Here is an 18,539-nt window from a genome sequence, read left to right on the forward strand (position 1 = left end):
AGAAAGTAACAAATCCCAAACCTTAACAAGATGTGTCATTGCATCCTTAAAAAACACCAAATCAAGAGATGATCCTCTAATAAATTCATTGTATCGTTTCTGATACATTTGCAATTTTTCACAAAGAAATTCAAAGCTTGGAACCTGGAAAAAAAAATAAAAATCAGTAACAATACTAGTGTGTTCCTTTATAGTTTAAAATTGCACTGACATTTTTAAACAAACTAGAGTTCGTGTATTGGCCATGCATAATGAGATTATCTTGTAATTCACTGTAGTGATGTTAGTTGCGTTTAATCAGAAAATTTCTGCTAATGGAGGAAAAAAGGTGCAAGGAGAATAGGAATGAATAAACTACACTTCTATGGGATTAGTAACTTTAATATCACTAAAACAATTTATTGTATACAAACCAGAAAAATCTAGCTATATCTTTACAAAAAATGTGATAGGTATTCAACAAAACTTCCTCTAAGATATGAATTTAGCAATATAACATACTTAGTAGTTAAAGTAAAACTTCAGTGTCTAGTATTTTCGGTGTAAAATTAAATACCTTCTCATAAATCTTTGGTGCTTCAAACACAAAATCATCAGGTTCATCACCAGTTGGTTCAGGAATATCCCGTAAAAAATCCACAAAATATGGTTCAGCTTGGAGATCTTCTGTTATGTTTGTATCTACATTTTCCTCAACTGCTTTAATAATAGTTTTATCAAACCAGGCTGTATCTTCAGGAGTAATAAATCTAAAAATCATAGATCAGTATAGGCAAAAAAAAAAAAAAAAAAATTGCATAGGAAGAAAATCAGATAATTAAATACGAGAAAAATCCCTTGTAACATTCCAAAGAAAAATAGATATTAGGCAACACATACTAGACAATCATCACAAAAATGGATTAGGCATTATTCACAGAAATCAAATGCTTCCATACTCAAAAGCATAATAGTTAAACAAAATACAATTTGACTTCCAAAATTTCACTTAGAACTAGGCAGTAACAGACCGCTTAGTATCTCAGATGAACAAGGCTGAATGATTTCCCAAATAACCATTGCTAAATGACCGTTCCATCTTTCAACCTAAAGCAGAATATCATAATCTAGTTATCATAGTACTGCCTATGAAAGTGCAATGATATAAGGAATAGTGAAAGGAAGATAGTATATGTCACTACAACCTGACTTAACTCTCAATCCCTATTACTCCAAAACTTGTAATTAACACAGGGAGAAAAACACTGCAGGGGGAAGGGGGGCAGAGGGAGCCATGCAGGTTGAAATAAAATGAAGTCTGCAAACACAAATACTAATTACTACATTTTATTGTTTAAAAAATTGTATCTGCTTCCCTTGATAGTTTCAAGATGGTTTTAATACAGATCAAGATCTTTGACTACTTTGATTATCTGAGAAGCAATCAAGGATGATACTCAGTAGCAACTAGTAAACATAAAAGGCAAGAATCACCTTAACCACAGAAAAAAGGAATGCCAACTGTCAATGTCAAACCACAAATAAAAAATAATTTTCATCTTTACATTTTTCCTCCAGTGATGCAATGCTCATTGTAGGGGAGGATCAGCTTCAAGATCATCTTAAGAACCAGAATGTGCACAAGTCCATGGGACCTGATGAAATCCATTCACAGGTCCTGGAGGAGCTGGCAAATGAAGTTGCTAAGCCACTGTCCATCATATTTGAAAAGTCATGGCAGTCAGGTGAAGTTTCTGACTGGAAAAAGGGAAATATAACCCCCATTTTCAAGAAGGGGAAAATGGAAAACCTGGGAAAGTAGACACCAGTCAATCTCACCTCTGTGCCTGGCAGGATCATGGAGCAGATTCTCCTGGAGAACATCCTAAGGCACATGAAAACCAGTAAGTTGGTTGCTCACAGCCAACATGGCTTCACTAAAGGGAAATCCTGCCTGACAGATTTGGTGGCCTCCTACGATGGGGCTACAGAAGTGATGGACAGGGGTAGAGCAGATGACATCATCTACATGGATTTGTGCAAAACATTTGACATTGTCCCGCACAACATCCTTGTCTCTAAACTGGAGAGACATCAGTTTGATAGATGGGCCACTTGGTAGATAAAGAACTGCCTGGATGGAAGCATGCAAAGAGTTGTGGTCAATGGCTCAAGGTCCAACTGGAGACCAGTAACAAGTGGTGTCCCCAAGGGGCCAGTGTTGGGACCGGTCTTGTTCAACATCTTTGTCGGTGACATGGACAGTGGGATTGAGTGTGACCTCAGCAAGTTTGTCGATGACACCAAGCTGTATGGTTCGGTTGATACGCCGGAGGGAAGGGATGCCATCCAGAGGGACCTTGACATGCTTGTGAGATGGGCTGATGCCAACCTTATGAAGTTTAACCATGGCAAGTGCAAGGTCCTACAGCTGAGTCAGAGCAATCCCAGGCACAGCTACAGGTTGGACAGAGAAGAGATTCAGAGCAGCCCTGTGGAGAAGGACTTTGGGGTGTTGGTCAACGAGAAACTTAACATGAGCCAGCAGTGTGCGCTCACAGCTCAGAAAGCCAACCATATCCTGGGCTGCATCAAAAGGAGCATGACCAGCAGGTCAGAGGAGGTGATCCTGTCCCTCTGCTCTTGTGAGACCTCACTTGGAGTACTGTGCACAGTTCTGGTGTCCTCAACATAAGGAGATGTAGCTGTTGGAGCAAGTCCAGAGGAGGGCCACTAGAATGACAATGGGGATGGAGCACCTCCCATACACAGGCAGGCTGAGAAAGTTGGTGCTGTTCAGCCTGGAGAAGGCTGAAACTTGAAAGCAGAAAATAATACACTCAAGGCTATATGACACTTTTGCATCGTGGGTATGACCCTAACTTCAAATTAAAATTAAACATTTTTGCCCTTTTTATATCAAGAGCTCTCTAGTGCATATATAAATGCCTATACATCAATTTCAGGTAATTTGCAAGAGTCTCACGCATTGCCAGGGAGGAGGGAAAGCCAGGAGGAAGCAGAGACAGGACACCTGACCCAAACTAGCCAAAGAGGTATTCCATACCACAGCACATCATGCCCAGGATGTAGAACTGGGGGCAGTTACCCGGAAGGGCGAGTTCACTGCTGGGTCAGGCTAGGTATCGGTATTGGTCAGCGGGTGGTGTTGTATTCTCTTCCCTTGCTTTTTCTTTTATTCTTATTGGTGGTAGCAGTAGTGGTTTGTGTTATACCTTAGTTACTAAACTGTTCTTACCTCAACCTATGGGAGTTACATTCTTTAAATTCTCCTTCCCATCCTTCTGGGAGCGGGGGAAAGAAAGGGCGGGGAGGGGGGAGAGTAGACTGCGTGGTTCTGATTTATAGCCCGGGCTTAAACCACGACACATGTGCTGGATAAGATTTCTTTTTAGATTTCCTGCATGCATTTTCTGAACTCGGCATACGTATTTACAGGGAGAGCAGAAAGTGTGCATGATTTTCAAACTGGAGTTCCTCTGGAATATTGGAACTGGTCATAATAGCAATCTTACTTCCTTGGCTCTTAACTCAAGTTTGTTACTGCACCTTCCTGGGGAAAATGACAAGGCATCTGCCAGCTGATTCAGGGCTTACATGGAAGAAAATTAGTGATTCTATAAATACCGGTAGGGATGGTAAACAAAACTGGTTGACAATGGTCTATGGTCTTTTGGTACAGTTTCTAACATTTACCTGAAATGGTAATGAAATGGTAACAGTTGCTTTGTCCATAGTTTCAGCACTCTAACACTCTAAGTACAAAAATATTACTGAATCTTTAATACATACAGCTCATAGATATATCTTTTATGAATATTTTAAAGAAAATTTAGAACAGATCAGCCATTTTTTAATCGCAATCATGAGAGACTTTTTTCTGTGAGGAATTCAAAGCAATGTTAAATTATTCTCTGTGTATAAATTTGGGACATTGTACAATCCTCTTTTTTTCACAGAAGAACTGGCTGAGTGTACCGAAGGTTAAGTGAAAAAAAATGTGGGTTAGAACAAGGAATATATTTTGGAGATGCCCATCCAATTACCAAGTAATCTATCAGTATATAGCACAACACTTCTTGGAATAATACCACAATGCAGACTGCATGTAAAATAAAACAAAATGTTATATATCGGCCTAATAAGGTTAATCATAATAAGAAGTTATACAAATGTATGAGCATAAATGCAGTAAATAGCAAAACCAATTAAATATAAAATTCTGTAGTTATTATACCTGTCAGCAATCACTCTGGTACATTCATGTTTAAAAAGTGTTACAAGGACACTGGTGCTGTTGCATTCTTCTGCCTTTATATTTAACATTCCTTGCCAAATTCTAGAAAGATCTCGAAGGTTGAAGATATAGTGGAATTTAGATGGTGTAGGCAGCATCTTTGCCTGAAGAAAAATATTGCTCATACTCAAAATAGGTAACATGTAGAAGGACTCCAGAATAACATAAAATTATAATTAATATCACACATAAAATACAAAAATAACAAAACTACTAGTTTTCATGCATAATCCTGTGGTCAAACTCTTTCTCAGAAGTCATCAAAAATATCTTATTTGTTTAGAAGCAGGATCTAAAACTGAATTTAAACCCCCAACTCTTATGACACATGATTATTTCATATGTTGTTCTGGGCTTTGTAAATTAAAAATTATAATTCATAAAGAATTTCACTCCCTGTTCATTAGCTATAGTGATTAAAACTTTGAGTAACATGAATAAATCTAGATGAATAAATGGTCTGATAGCTTCATTCATGTGTCTTGTATACCAAGATCAGATATTTTCCAGATTGTAGCTCCAAATCTTTTTAGCCCATCTTTCTCCTGGTTTATTGTGATAAAACTTTCCTTGTAATTTATACCTTTGTCCACTGCCACAAAATTCTACTTGTTGGGACCAATTTTTCCACCATATCACATACTTCAGGGTTGAAATTTCTACAGGAATTAAAGTATCCACAGCCAATAATACCTGAAAAGATAAAGTTCAATATACAATCGATCTCAAGTTGTAGGTAGTATATGAGGTATGAGTATGAGTATATGTATACATATGAGGGATACATATGAGTATATGTATAATGAGGTAGGTAGAGAGGAAGGTATATAAGTACTTATTTAAAACATTCATTTGCTTTTAAATTACAGATGAAATTATTTTGTCTCTCCTGTTCATGGCTTTTCTGAACTGGTGTAGAAACAACTGGCAGTAAGTGCTGGCATTTAATAATACACTGTATTGACAAAGTTAACAGAACTGAAATATTTGCCAACAGAGGCCATTTCAGACAGTACAGAGGTAGAATGTAACCTACATAATAGTAGCAGTGCTCATCTAATTCCAGAAAATGCCATTACTTTCTTTTTATCTTGCTTATCCAAAATTAGAAAGACAAGCATTTAAAGGGGTTAATTTCTCTCCCACAGTACTATTTTTGCTGCAATACAGCTTCAGCTGTTTCATGGGAAGTGCTCTGAATTTACATAGTGAAAGCAGGAAAGAGAACATACTTTTACACATTTTAAATCATTTATGAAAAAAAAAACAACCCGACAAAAAAAGTATCGAAACAAGGAAGAAGTACCAAAAATTTTGTCAATGGATGCATTGGATGGCAATGTACAATTGAATACAGAAAACTGTCTTTTTAAACGCTGGGGAATATCATTACGACCTCCTCCAGGATGTATCATTGCAGCTATTAACTGAACATCTGCAATTGTAGTGAAGTCTCCAGGTTTATCCAAACTGTACATTCCTTTCATTTCCATCATCTGACGAACGATTTCATTTGTTATCTGTAAGTTTACATGACTTGTACAAATTAGAAATTCAAACAATAAAAAAAGAAAATCTTGTAACTCTACCACCAATCCCTAGAGAGAGGTTTTCACTTTAATCTAAACTCAGATTAAACTTTCAGGCTGTACTACCATACACTATCAACAGAATGTGTTTGATATTCCTTTAAACTACGTAAAGTTAAGGCAATGAACTGGAAAAAAAAAAGTTCCATATTTTGCTGCTGGATATTCAGCTCCAGATGTTCAAACTATGCTTTTCAGTTCTCCCTTGGGCCTCCTTTGAAACGGAACAACTCATTCTTTTCTGAAACAGGAAGCTGTTTATTCTGAAAAGATTATTGACTCCACATTCCACTCTATAGTACCTGTATGGATCAGGAGGCACCAGAGTTTGCCCCCATAGTGACTACTTCAATGATATTCAGCAAACCTTATGTGCTCACATAAAAAGCCACATGATATGCAACAATGTGCTGATCACAGACCATCATCCCATTAAAAACATTTCAGCACTGTCTTGAGGCTATAATGGACGACCTATTGGAGGTCCTTCCATAGGGGAGATCTCAATCTCAAGTGAGAGCAAATGATGCAAACCACCGCTGAGATACAGCATTTTGGTAGAAGGTCACATTTCACTTCAGACATTGAAAACACATGCTTGGCTTGTATTTTGACAAAAACTGCTTTCAAAAGTGAACAGGAGGAACTGTTGAGTTTACATAGACTCACTTGTATCCATAATGCCACTTAAATATATGCCAAGTGGAAATTCTTCAGACCTACTATGGGAAGGAATTGTGAGGTATTTTTGCCTGATTTTGGGTCTGTATAGACATAAGAATGTTACACACCCAAATTGTACATAGGCTTATCAAGAGGCAAAAATCTTTAATCCAGTTTTCAAGCCTATGTGTTACCCTTGAATTTGGACACAATCTTTATTACTTTTTCCAAGGTGTCACATTTACATTTTGCAAAAAGTTTGTTTACTGGTGCTCTCAAATTAATGTCAATCTTGAAATTAACAACACGGTACTTTAGTACAGTGACAATTTTTATTTAGTCTTATAAAAATATGAGAAAGTGGAGATAATATAATATATGGCACCATTATCATACACGTTTCTACAGTAAATCTAGTTTACTCTCTTTTTTACTTCATCAGTGTACCATATTAGAAAGCATTTCCTATAATTAATACTTAATTATACTATTGAGGAAGTCCACTGATTCCCATGTATATAAATAAAAAAGCACAACAATTTTAGAATAAGTCATATTTGATAAAAATATTTTACCTGATCTCCCCATTCATTGATAAATGGCATACTGATATCATCAATAAAAACAGTCATTTTTCTGCCCCCAGGAGGTCCATAAGTATTTCCAGCACGTTTGTCCACATAACTCTCTATTGTCCTCTAAAAAGTAAAGAGGATTCTTGTTTTGCATTTAAGCAACAATATTTAAAATGTATTGCTAAAAAATGTACTATTAATTGCTTTCTGGTAAACCACTTCTCCAAAGATTTCCTCTTTTTGTTAGTAGTTTCATCTTCAATTCATCATTAAGGAATGATGAATTCTGTTCATGACACTTATTCCCATGCAATTCCCTGGCCTTAGGACTATGTCTCTGCTACCAGAGAAATTTTTATAAAGTTTTCAGACTTGAAAATTATTACTTAATTATCTGCATTGACGCAGATTATTATCATGAAGTCACCAAACTGAAATGACATTAATTCTGGTATGATGCATTATGTCCATATGAAATATTACACCTTCTTGTGAATTATATTTCAGTCTTCAAATACATCAAGATTAATGCAAGAGAAACTGCTAAAAGAAAAGAAAATAGATCAGAAGTTTTGAATTCTGTTGCATTACTACTTTTTTTCCTCTTCTCAAATCAGTGAGAGTGGGAAGGTAGCACACACAATTTGAGAAATGAAGGATTAATAAAAACTGTATTAATTATGAGCAATAAGTAGAATATCAACAAGCACAAATAGTATTTTCATTATCTATAGCGTAATTTTTATACATACTGGACTTATTTAGAAAGGCATTTAACAATCACTCTTCCAAAGGGTAGCTCTGGAGAGGAATGGAATCTGATTTCAGAGAGTTTTTCATGCACAGTCTTATGATTATGATTTGGATTTCCCTAGCTAAGCTCAGTTGTTTTATATTAAATATAAATTTATATATTGCTGTAGAACAGCAAACCACAGATTCTTAGAACAGCAAACCACTTAGATTCTTTTCCAGTTATTTTCTACATGTCTTGTAAGCTAAGAAATGAAGCATTTTAACATTTTGGTGTCAATATTTTAAGACTGTTTTTAACTAAGTAAGAATCAGAGTGCAATAGACAAATAAGACATGGATACTTAATTGAAGTGTATCCTCAAGTTCTACAGCTCTGCAGTCTTTGTAAAGATATCTAGAACATAAACTATGACAAAAAAAACCTTACAAGATGGTAGCAAGTATTTTCCCTAGAGAAGTTAGTTTTCTGTTTTACAAGCATGGTATCATCCTATATGAGTAATGTAGCACATGCTGTCATATAGATCAAAGAGTTAATCGCATGTTTGAAACAGAAAACAGATACAAGTTTTGTCCAGTGGTTTTGTCCCTTTTTTTTTTCACAACAGAAAATAATTAGCTAAGTGTTCTAAGGTAAAACATGTAGAATATATGTAATGAAAATGGAAAAAAAAAAAAAAAAGAAACTGGTAAGAGAAAGAAAGCAATTACATAAGAAATCAAGAACTTCGTAGAATATCTAACATATCCAAAATCACACAATCTTTCACATATCCTCAGAATGGAGACTGAAAAGACTATTTTGAGTGTGGTTCTATCAAGTGTTTAGAAGCATTTAAATTGTTTTTCTTCTACATTTCTCTCTTAGAAATCAGCAGTGTGAGCTATGCATTCAGCTAGCTGGAGGAAGAGAAAGAGCTTTTCTTCCGAGGTACTGTGTCATGGTAAGATCTTTTACAGACTTTGTACCAGAGACAAGGAAGTCTGTGGTTTTTTTTCAGGACAGTAAAGTTCTAGGGACCTATAATACACTAAGTAAAGTATACTGAGACAGATATACTGATTGACCAATTAATCTTGCATGCATGAAAGGATGCTTGCCTTATTCTGTCTCGCTTGTTTGAGATAAACCATGGCCAGAGATCTTACGCGCAACATAAAAGCTCAGCAGATATTCTGTGAGTTTGGAACTTTAAAGAATAGATGTTTAAGCCATGACTTTTTACCATTTTCTTAATAACATTTACATTAGCTTCTTAAAAAGCTGCTTGACTTTGTGATTGAGTTTGTAACACCTTCTCCACTGAGCACGCTTTTCAATCAAGAAATATCCCAAGATGATTACTTTATCCTCCTGGAAGACTGTCACCATGAATTCATTGCTCTGAATTGGTAATGAAGCCAATTCAACTTACAGGATCTGTAAGTTGAAATCTGCTTTTTATTTAAGAAAAATTAACATTATTGGTATAAACTAAAGAATCAAGAAAAAACTGAAGTGTAACTAGAAATATTCATTAATTTAGAATGAAAAGCAAAGGTCTTCAGCAGTAAATGGATTCTTAGAATTCCATAATGAAAAAGCACAGAGCAATCATGAATATATGTATCTCTATGTAAGTGACTATATTTTATTCTGATCTGCAAGGTTATTTTCAATGGAGTTTTCTGAAGTGTTTTAAGTGACTTAGAGGAAAAAAGTCCTCTAGACTTTATTTCTAAATCACTTCTTTTATCATCAGAATTAAGTACACTTTAAATACTTAGCATGTAAATTATATGCAAAAATTACTTAGAATCTATACTTTTACCTGAAACATAAACGGTTCTGTAGCAGATGAAAAGTTTAAACTTTTTGACAAATGCTCTTCTGGGTCATATTTCTTCATATATGCCTTAATCATGACTGTCTTTGCACTCCCCTGCTCTCCTATGAGCAAAACTGCCTGTAACAGATTTTAAATAGCTATACAGTATCCAAATATAAAGACTTTGCATGTTTCCACAATTTGCATCAGATACATCAAAGGCACAGCCACATTATGGCTTCTGGACAGTTTCATCAAACCCAACGGAGTTTTTGTCAAAATCCTAGACTTTTACAGAAAAAAGTGTCCTGGGCTCGGCCACAGTTATTTTCCTCCTTCTTAGCAGCTGGTGCAGTGCTGCATTTTCAACTTTAGTCTGAGAACAACGCTGATAACACACCGATGTTTTTAGTTGCTGCTAAGTAACGCTTACTCTGATCAAGGACTTTTCAGTCTCATGCTCTGCCAGGGAGGAGGAGCACAGGAAGCCGAGAGGAAGCAGAGACAGGACACCTGACCCAAGCTAGCCAAAGGGGTATTCCATACCACCGCACATTATGCCCAGTATATAAACTGAAGGGAGTTACTCAGAAAGCCCAGATCACTGCTCAGGTTGGGTTGGGTATCGGCTGGTGGGTGGTGAGCAATTATATTGTGCATCACTTGTTTTTTAAATTGTTTTCCTTTTCCCCTTTAAGTTTTCTATTCTCTCACCTTGTTATTTCCCTTATCATTATTATTACTGGTGGTAGCAGTAGTGATTTGTGTTATACCTTAGTTACTGGACTGTTCTTATCTCAACCTGTGGGATTTACATTCTTTCGATTCTCCTCCCCATCCCTCTGGGAGCAGGGGTTAAAAAGTAGGGGGAGTGAGCAAGTGGCTGCGTGGTTCTAAGTTACAAGCTGGGCTTAAACCACGACAAACAAATTCCAGCACTGACTCATGTGATGGTGGTATTTCTAATACTGTCTCCCTCTACTAAAAAGGGAATACGCATTGACTTATATTTGACAAGCTGACACAAATCTCCATAGGAAGTTGCTAAGGTTATTAAGAGCATTGTGCTAAAGCAAAATATGTATTTTTCAGATCTTTATCTGTTTGAGAACAAGCCTATATATATATTTTAATAACTCTTTTTTAATGATGCCTGAGCCAAAAGCTATGACACCAGATTGGTCCTTATTGGTTAAAGCTCTGTGAGTAGTGCTTTCTCTTTTTTAATAGTTGCTATTAACTACTGCTTTCCTAATAAGAGGAAAAAAAAAAAAAAGTTAGGACATTCATGGTTTTATTGAAGTACCTTGTGAAATTTATTTTCGTCGCTTCCTTTTTCCAGAAAGCACAAATCAGAAAAATTAATATTGTGTAAAGACTAAGCACAAGGTTTTATGTCTTTCTCTGAGAAAGATAATAGGTTGTTGGAACTAAACTTTTATGACCAAAAAAAAAATTCTAAAAAGAGTATTTTAAACATTTTGCCCAAGCACAGAAGTACAGAGTATTCATGTTAACAAAATCAAAATAGAGCAATATGCAAATAATGATCCACCTGGCAAGCAGTGAGTAGAGACAGATAAGATGGAGAAAGATTGCAACCCCCCCAATACGTTATAAAAGTTTTCTACTTATTTCATATAGTAGGTGTATACTTAAATAACCAATCCTGTACTTACTTTCTGCTGTTTTGCAATTGTGTTTATCAAAAACTGAGTTGTGACATTGTCAACATTTGGAACCAGAATAGATGCATATTCTGGGATGCTATCTGTTGGATAAACATACTCCTGAACTCTTTTACTCCAGTGCTCCCAGTGACCTGAAAAGACAAAAAAAAAGGCATAAATTTTCTCAAATCTAGATAAGCCACATGTAACAGAAGATAATACGTAGTACCTTTAATTATTCTACAGTCCTACTAAATATAAACATATTTTTTACATTTATATGTAGCTATCTAAATATAAAATCCAAAGAATGTTTACCTAGAAACTCATTCTCACACTGCTGGTGAAGTATAGAATGTGACGATATGGGCTGTGTATGTGTTACACTAAATCAGCATTGCTGGACAAAAATTATGAATTTGAATACATGAAAAATAGATGTATTCATGTGAGAATATACTCTGAAAGGACAGTAAGTTCTTTGTGACAGTGGTTGTATATGTTATTTAAATTATTCATTGCAGAAAACATTACACTATTCAAAATATTAATAGTTGCAATATTCGAAATAACAGTATTCTTACATTTTATAAAATATTAAGATTATTGATTATAAAATATAAATAATAATTAAAAGGAATTAAAATCATATTATATTTTTAATAAAAAATACTAGCTGTGACGAAATTCAATATAAAATTATATTAATTTAGGCTAATACAGCCTAAGCATAAATTATCTAAAACTGTATGTTGGTTAAATTAATACAAAAGAAATCTGTAAGAATTGAAAACAAAAGAAGTAAGAAAATGCTGCCAATGAACACACTATCCCTTGTTTCTGACTTCTCGCTCCACAGAGCTCTGCAGATAGAATCTGTGTTAGTCCTATACTTTCATCAAAAATCTCTGCTCATATCACTGTATAATAAGGACTATAGGAATAATTTTAAGTTTCAAAGAAGCCATACTCAGTTTTAAAATGCCATTATAAAAAAGGATGTTAATGCTTTTTCTTACCATGACCAGAAACATAAAACTCATACATCGTTTGACTGGTACCAGGTGAGATTTCTGGTAAGTCTAATTTGTTATCATGAGCTCTAATGAAGGCTTCAAGTTTACTTCTACTTTCCAACTCCAGAAGAGCACCCAAACTCCACATTATTGCAAAGCAGAACAATTTATGCAAATGAGATACAGCTGATAAACCACCTTCTTCCTTCGATGGAATCAAACCCTCCAGAAGATTAATAGACTGAAAAGATTTTAAAATATTATACATTAAGGAAATATTACATAATCACCTCTTATTTTTATACATATAGGCACATGCATTACTTATACATATTGAAACTTTAAACCATAATCTGAATACAGGTTACTGAAGACTAAAACAAAATTTAGAATGACAAACACAAGAAAATAGATTAAAGATATGAATATGGATGAATATGAAACTGGATTAATTATTCAAAACTACTTGAGTAATCTGATCTTCAACTATCGTATTATATTATGCCTACATAAAAATGTAATTTAAAAGCTAGGATAACAGAACAGCTTTTTAAGGGATTTTATAATATCTAGTGGGATATTCACAACTCTAAAAGCAGGTGGGGCCTAGCCATTTCCATCTTTATGCATGGGAGAATTTTCACCATCTGTCTGATACATTTATTTCAATTCTGGTCTGTTAATGCATGTAGCACATTAAATTCTATTTTGTGTTTTAAAAACTAGATTAAAAATATACTATTTTATTATTGATTTGCCCTGTTTCTAATAAACTATATTCCAGAAATCTAGTAACTGGCTATTGACAATTTGGTGATATTGCTCGTTGCCGTGGTTTACGCCCAGCGGTAACTCAGAACCACGCAGCCACTTGCTCATTCCACCCCGCCCTTCCTCTGCCTGCTCCCAGAAGGATGGGGAGAAGAACGTAACTCCCATGGGCTGAGATAAGGACAGTCCAGTAACTAAGGTATAACACAAACCACTACTGCTGCCACCAATAATAATAATGATAAGGGAAATAACAAGGGAAGAGAATACAACCACTCACCACCAACCAACTGATATCCAGCCCAACCCGAATAGCAGTGATCTAGCCCTTCCAGGTAACTGCCCACAGTTTATATAGTGGGCATGACATGCTGTGGTATGGAATACCTCCTTGGTTAGTTTGGGCCAGGTGTCCTGTCTCTGCTTCCTCCCGGCTTCCCCTCCTCCCTGGCAGAGCATGAGACTCAGAAAGTCCTTGATCAGAGTAAACATTACTGAGCAACAACTAAAAACATCGGTATTATCAGCATTGTTCCCAGGCTGAAATTCAAAAAGACAGCACTGCACCAGCTACTAAGAAGGAGAAGAATGACTGCTACTGCTGAACCCAGGACACTCATGAAGCCAGACATTTGACTGTCTTACGTAACATCGCTCATATTCCCTTTCCATATGAGGCAGTGTCAAACACATGTTTAGAAATACGTGTTTTTAACAGTGAAACATATGTGTAATCATCTTGAAATTAGTATTCTTTACGTTGTCTTGCATCTCATGCTTGAAGTGGAAAGTAATGCAGTAACGTATATTTTAATGCAGCCTATAGGACATAAATACTTTTGATCACTTCAGAATTCAGTTAAAAAATTATTAGACAGCATTAATTACAATTCATAATGTTAAAATAATGTCAATCCTTTTCTTTGGAAGAGAATTGATGTATTTATTATTTCCAGGACAGGCTGTGTCCCAGTTTATTTGAATAAAATCTTTTTGTTCCCTCAAATACAAGCTCGAGTTTAACATTTCCCATAGAATGGTGCTCTTTCTCTTAGCAATATTCTGTAACAAGTTTTTGAAGAATGAAAACAGAAAAAAAAAAAAATCAGTAATAAACCATGCAAATGTTTGCAGCAAATCAGATAAAAACTTCAGCTTGTCCAGCATCTAATCTGCAATAGTGAGCAAAAGTGAACACTTAGAGAAGAGTAAAAAAAAGAAAAAACTCTTGGCTTATGGTGGTACTAGGGGTGGTATTTTCTGCTGGTACTTTTTTCAGCTTGGACATTTCTGAACCAAATACACTTTTTCTGGGTTTCAGAATCCTATAAGAATTTTTCACTCTGAGAAAATCAAGACTAGTCTTGAACTAACATAGACTTCTATTGTCTGTAACACCCTTTGGTAAGATGTCCTATAGGCCTGCCATCCATGGCATTGTACAGTTTGTTTTTCAGCTGTGTGAATCTCTTCATGCTTATCTTCACTGATTTTCATTAGCCATTTTATGACCTATTATATTCAGTATTGTAAAGTCTGTCAACAGGTTTTCATAGTTAGGCTCTTTCGTCCTTACTATCCTGAGTAATTAAGTAGCATCAGTAGACTTCACCTAAAACTTTTCCAAATTGTTTATGAATACTTTAAATAGCATTGTCCCAGCAAGGGCACCTCAGGAGCAGTGGTATCCTGTCTTTTCTAAGAACTGATACACTAGTCACACACTTCCTACTTTCTAATTATTTATCTAGCAATGAACCTCCTATCTTCTGCTGTGACTGCTTAGCTTCCATGTAAATTCCAGGTAAAGAACTTTGGCAAACACCTTTGTTTCTTCATGCAGACTGTATCAACCAGATGTCCTTTAGCTACAAGGTTATTAACTTTTCCAATAGGCTTACAAGGCAGGATAACCCTAAACAAAAGTTATGTTGAATCTCTTGAAGCAAATTACATTCACCTACCTAACAAGGTGGTCCAGAGAATAGTAAACAATTAGAAAGTCAGAGGAAATTACAAGGAGGAAAGCAAAGGTGAGATCATTTTTTTATATAAAATCATTGTCAAGCTATTGTAGATATAAAAAAACCAGATGAAATTGCGAATGCTAACAAATAGCAGATATTTGGGTATGTGTGCATGTTTGGGAGAATATCCAAAACTGAACTTTGGTACTCAAGTACAAGTCTGCTATCTGCTCGACACGACTTGTTTGAGGTTGTTGTAAATTTTGAAAATGCCTGAACTAAACAAAAGCAGCACATCTTGAGTCCCACAATAAAGAGATGTAGGATAGAGCTGGTAAGATACAGTGCTTCTGCATGTAGAGTATTTCAGCAAAACTGGGATCTTAGGGTGGTGCTGGGTTCAGCAGTAGCAGTCATTTTTCTCCTTCTTAGTAGCTGGTGCAGTGCTGTCTTTTTGAATTTCAGCCTGGGAACAGTGCTGATAACACCAATGTTTTTAAGTTGTTGCTAAATATGTTTACTCTGACCAAGGACTTTCTGAGTCTCATGCTCTGCCAGGGAGGAGGGGAAGCCGGGAGGAAGCAGAGACAGGACACCTGACCCAAACTAGCCAAAGGGGTATTCTGTACAGCAGCATGTCAAGCCCAGTATATAAACTGGGGGCAGTTACATGGAAGGGCTAGATCACTGCTCAGGTCGGGCTGGGTATCGGTCGGCGAGTGGTGAGTGGTTGTATTCTCTTCCCTTGTTATTTCCCTTATCATTATTATTATTGGTGGTAGCAGCAGTGGTTTCGTTTCATACCTTAGTTACTGGACTGTTCTTATTTCAACCCATGGGAGTTACATTCTTTCATTTCTGCTCCCCATCCCTCCGGGAGTGGTGGGAGGAAGAGGGGGGAGAGTGAGTGTGCAGCTGTGTGGTTCTGAGTTACCAGCTGGGCTTAAACCATGACAAACAGGTTCTGGAAAGAAGAGATTGTGTGGAAAAGAAGGGTTCTGGAAAGAAGCAGTCTTAGGAAAAAAGAAAAAAGCCCCCTAAAAGGAGGTGAAGATCCTAGTTAGAGGAAAGATCCTGAAAATGTGGTAAGATCCTGGAGATCAGGGAGATGCGTGTAGACAAATGCTAGATGATTCTAAGAAACCTTATCAAGTAATGCCCAATCCTGGCAGCTGTAAGAAGATGAACAGCATAGAAACAAACACATCTTTTTGCCCTACCTTCCCACACAGAGAATGAAATCCGTGCTGGGAAGAGAAATCAAGACTAAGTGAAAGTAACGCTGGAGGAGGGAAGCAAGTGAGGAACTGAATCAGTGAAATGATGAAATACAGTGAAAGTTCTGGTCTCATTGGTTTTTAGTTAAACCTCAGCATGGAGATCCACTAAGGGGTATTTACTTTGTCACACCTGTGACAGAAACTTATTAGTGATTCTCATTCACAGAAAGAAACACTCAATACAGGTTAAATCAGGTAAATACTTCCCAGACCAAGCAGTATGATTAGAACACTCATTTGCTCACACTTTCTGAGAAGCCCTCATCAGAAATAACATAGAAGCCTATACGTCCCAAGAAAAGTTTTCCATGAAGACATCACTTCAGTGAGAGGTTTCACAGATAGCAAATGTAGAAGAAAAAAATATTACCTTTCTAAAAAAAATTTGTGTATAGCATGTCCATCTTGTTTATCATCATAAATTGGCAAGTTACACAGTCTTGCCTGCGTATTTCAATTCTATAGATGTCTTAATTCCATTTAGTACTGCATACTTAACTTTGCAGCACTTACTGTGGCTATTAATTTGCAGCAAAATATTCAAGCTATTGAAAATCTGAAGCTAAATCTTAATGAACAGTAAAGAGATACTGGGTGCAAATTGACTACTTTAATATTAAACTGAGGTGTTATTCAAAACATTATCTTGTCTAGCCTCTTATTCAATATAAAACTGAGATTACATGGACAAATGGAAAGTCTCGAGACTTAGAATCTGCAGATGACAACAGACTCATAAACAAATCAGCTGGAGACCTGCAGTGTAGGACTGGCAGTCTTGCAAAATCTGCCAAAGACTTAATTCTATTATTAAGAAATCACTGATAAAGACTGGATTTCATTCAAGGTGGAATTCCAACTGATAGGAAGAGACAGGCACATTGACCTTGACAGAGTTGGCTGACAGAATCACAGCTATTACATTTGAGGATAAAAAGATAACTAGAATTATTCTTTTCTCTGCTGGCACTACCCCTAGGGTTAGATTGACTTCCACCACAATTTGCTTGGTATTAAAAGAACCTCAATGAGACCACTACCTTATTAAATATATGCTTCTGAACTTTCTGAAGCCTGCAAATTCCAGTGAATGGAAGACTAGCCTACATATGAAACAATAAAGAGAAGTAAAACTTTCTTCTGCACATCTGTAACAGTTCCTCTCATATTGCCTGAGGAACAAATATTGAGTTTGAGGTTTTCTTTATCAGGAAACAATCTTTTAAAATTAAATATTATTGCTATCAAATGTTCTCTTTGCTATTTCTGGATGCTTACTATAGTCAGTCAACTCATACAGGCTTACACAGTATCTGCTTTACCTGCATAATGTAGTTACATTCCAGAAGCTCCATTTTTGGATTAAGGTTTAGTTTCATGTATGTATATACTGGTTCAAAGACCCTGTCATACAAACTTTGTAAAACTTCATTTTCTTGAGAAGAACGCTTTTTCAGCCATGCCTATAAAACATCCACATTACTTTTCTGTATAAAATGTATAACATGGTAAATTTAAGAGTAGCCAGCAATTATAATCTTACTTGCAATATTGGTCTCCAGCTGAGAGCAGAAGAACTGATATAGACCATACCCATTCGAGAAACTGTTGCTGGAGAGGCATTTTCAATGTTGTGAACCTCAAATAACAGTTTACATGTAGGAGACATAGGAATTCTATCTCCATTTGCTAGAGTCAGGGTCTTGTTATCATCCAATACCGAATTTAGATTCTCAATCCAGATTGCATCTACAGGACCATCTAAAATCAGAAACACATTTTCACCTGGAAAAATAATTAAAAGAGATATAGTTCGTATCACTGTACTGAAAGAGCAAGAAAATAAGTTTACAAAAGATGGTCTAGAACTTGGGTAATACATAAAAATGTATTTAATTTATTGTAATTTCTGATATGTCCAGAGATGTTCATTAGTGTATAAATGGCATACTTAGTTAATGAACTATTTTTGAAACAATCAGTAGCAAAAGAGGGCACAAGTATATCTTTATAATGTTCAATAACTGTGATGAGATTACCTCGGCTAGATGCCAGACAGACACTGTGCCACTCTCACCCTCCCCATCCTCAACAGGATAGAGGGAGAAAATAAGGTAAAAACGTTTGTGGGTTGAGGTAACGACAGG

The 18,539-nt window shown here is 36.0% G+C and overlaps 1 protein-coding gene across 1 annotated transcript in view; it reads right to left on the minus strand.

Annotated features, from left to right (window-relative positions):
- Positions 1–18,539, minus strand: part of DNAH8 (dynein axonemal heavy chain 8) — a gene marked incomplete at its 3' end in the record, with an annotated part of 135,210 nt that overhangs the window by 49,461 nt on the left and 67,210 nt on the right. Inside the window, exons 45-55 of the mRNA XM_080615859.1 lie at positions 17,936–18,177; positions 17,715–17,855; positions 12,378–12,615; positions 11,368–11,510; positions 9,692–9,826; positions 7,125–7,247; positions 5,604–5,817; positions 4,881–4,990; positions 4,238–4,401; positions 557–749; positions 22–144 (exon numbers count right to left, since the gene is read on the minus strand). Of these exons, the coding sequence (XP_080471985.1) occupies positions 22–144; positions 557–749; positions 4,238–4,401; positions 4,881–4,990; positions 5,604–5,817; positions 7,125–7,247; positions 9,692–9,826; positions 11,368–11,510; positions 12,378–12,615; positions 17,715–17,855; positions 17,936–18,177 (1,826 nt within the window). The remainder of the gene's footprint in view (positions 1–21; positions 145–556; positions 750–4,237; positions 4,402–4,880; positions 4,991–5,603; positions 5,818–7,124; positions 7,248–9,691; positions 9,827–11,367; positions 11,511–12,377; positions 12,616–17,714; positions 17,856–17,935; positions 18,178–18,539) is intronic.

The sequence above is a fragment of the Psittacula echo genome, assembly GCF_963264785.1.
Source record: "Psittacula echo genome assembly, chromosome: 4".
Classification (NCBI taxonomy): Eukaryota; Metazoa; Chordata; class Aves; order Psittaciformes; family Psittacidae; genus Psittacula; species Psittacula echo.